The sequence below is a fragment of the Parus major genome, unplaced genomic scaffold (genome assembly GCF_001522545.3).
Source record: "Parus major isolate Abel unplaced genomic scaffold, Parus_major1.1 Scaffold325, whole genome shotgun sequence".
Lineage (NCBI taxonomy): Eukaryota > Metazoa > Chordata > Aves > Passeriformes > Paridae > Parus > Parus major.
The window spans coordinates 174,563-175,612 of NW_015379278.1; the positions used below are offsets into that span (position 1 = coordinate 174,563).

At 72.1% G+C, this 1,050-nt stretch overlaps 1 protein-coding gene across 1 annotated transcript in view; it reads left to right on the forward strand.

Moving 5' to 3' along the window:
- Window positions 1–296: 296 nt before the first annotated feature.
- The window catches only part of TMEM161A (transmembrane protein 161A), a gene marked incomplete at its 3' end in the record, with an annotated part of 8,379 nt that continues 7,625 nt past the window's right edge, over window positions 297–1,050 (forward strand). Inside the window, exons 1-2 of the mRNA XM_015616019.1 lie at window positions 297–368; window positions 927–1,030. Of these exons, the coding sequence (XP_015471505.1) occupies window positions 366–368; window positions 927–1,030 (107 nt within the window). The remainder of the gene's footprint in view (window positions 369–926; window positions 1,031–1,050) is intronic.

The window sequence follows — 1,050 nt, forward strand, 5'->3', positions numbered from 1 at the left end:
GTGCGGGTCGGCTGAGGAGCGGGAGTGCAGGAGCTGCTGTGGTGGGTCCCCGGCGTTGCTCCGGGGTTATCCCACGGCGGGGATGAGGGAAGACACCCGGATCTGATTTATTATCGATATTATCGATAGCCCGGGAGGGGAATGCGGGCTGGGCACAGCCGGGACTCGAACCCGGGACCCGCCGCTCCGGGGAGGCCGCACCAGCGGAACCGCGCTCCGCGCAGAGCCCGCCCCCCTCCCACAGCCGCCTTCTCATTGGTCAATAATCTGCCAATTAAAGGGAAAGAGAGCGCGGATTGGTTGGAGGGAGGGGCGTGGCTTTTGGGGCGTGGCTTCCTGCGGGCGCCTTTGCGCTGACCCCCGGCATGGTGGGCACGGGCCGGGGCTGGACCGGGACCGGGACCGGGAGCGGGACCGGGAGCGGAGCGGGGCTGGACCGGGGGGTTCCGAGCGGGGCTGCGAGGGGACGGCCCCGGAGAGGGCTCTGAGCGGGGGGAGCATGGCCTGGCTGCGCTGGGGGTGCGCGTCTAGGCGGGGGTCCCAGCCCGGGGGTCCCGGGGTGACCATGGCCGGGGTCAGTGCCCGGGGGTCTCACGGTGACCATGGCCGGGGTCAGTGCCCGGGGGTCTCACGGTGACCATGGCCGGGGGTCCCAGCCCGGGGGTCTCACGGTGCCCATGTCCGGGGGTCCCAGCCCGGGGGTCTCACGGTGCCCATGTCCGGGGGTCCCAGCCCGGGGGTCTCATGGTGACCATGTCCGGGGGTCCCTCCGCGGGTATTTCCCACCCGGGGTGTCCTGGCGAGCGTCACCTCCGGGTGTCCCCACCCGGGGCATCCCCCCGCAGGGACAGAGCTGGGGACAGCCTCCAGGCGGGGGTGTCCCCGTGTCCCCCCGTGCCCGCTGAGCCCTCGGTGTCCCCTGGCAGGCCGTGATGGGGGTGCAGGTGGTGGTCACCCTGCTGGCCGCCAGCCTGATGCAGAAGATGGCCCCGCACTGCTCCTTCGCCCGCTGGCTGCTCTGCAATGGCAGGTACAGCTCTGGCCGTCCCC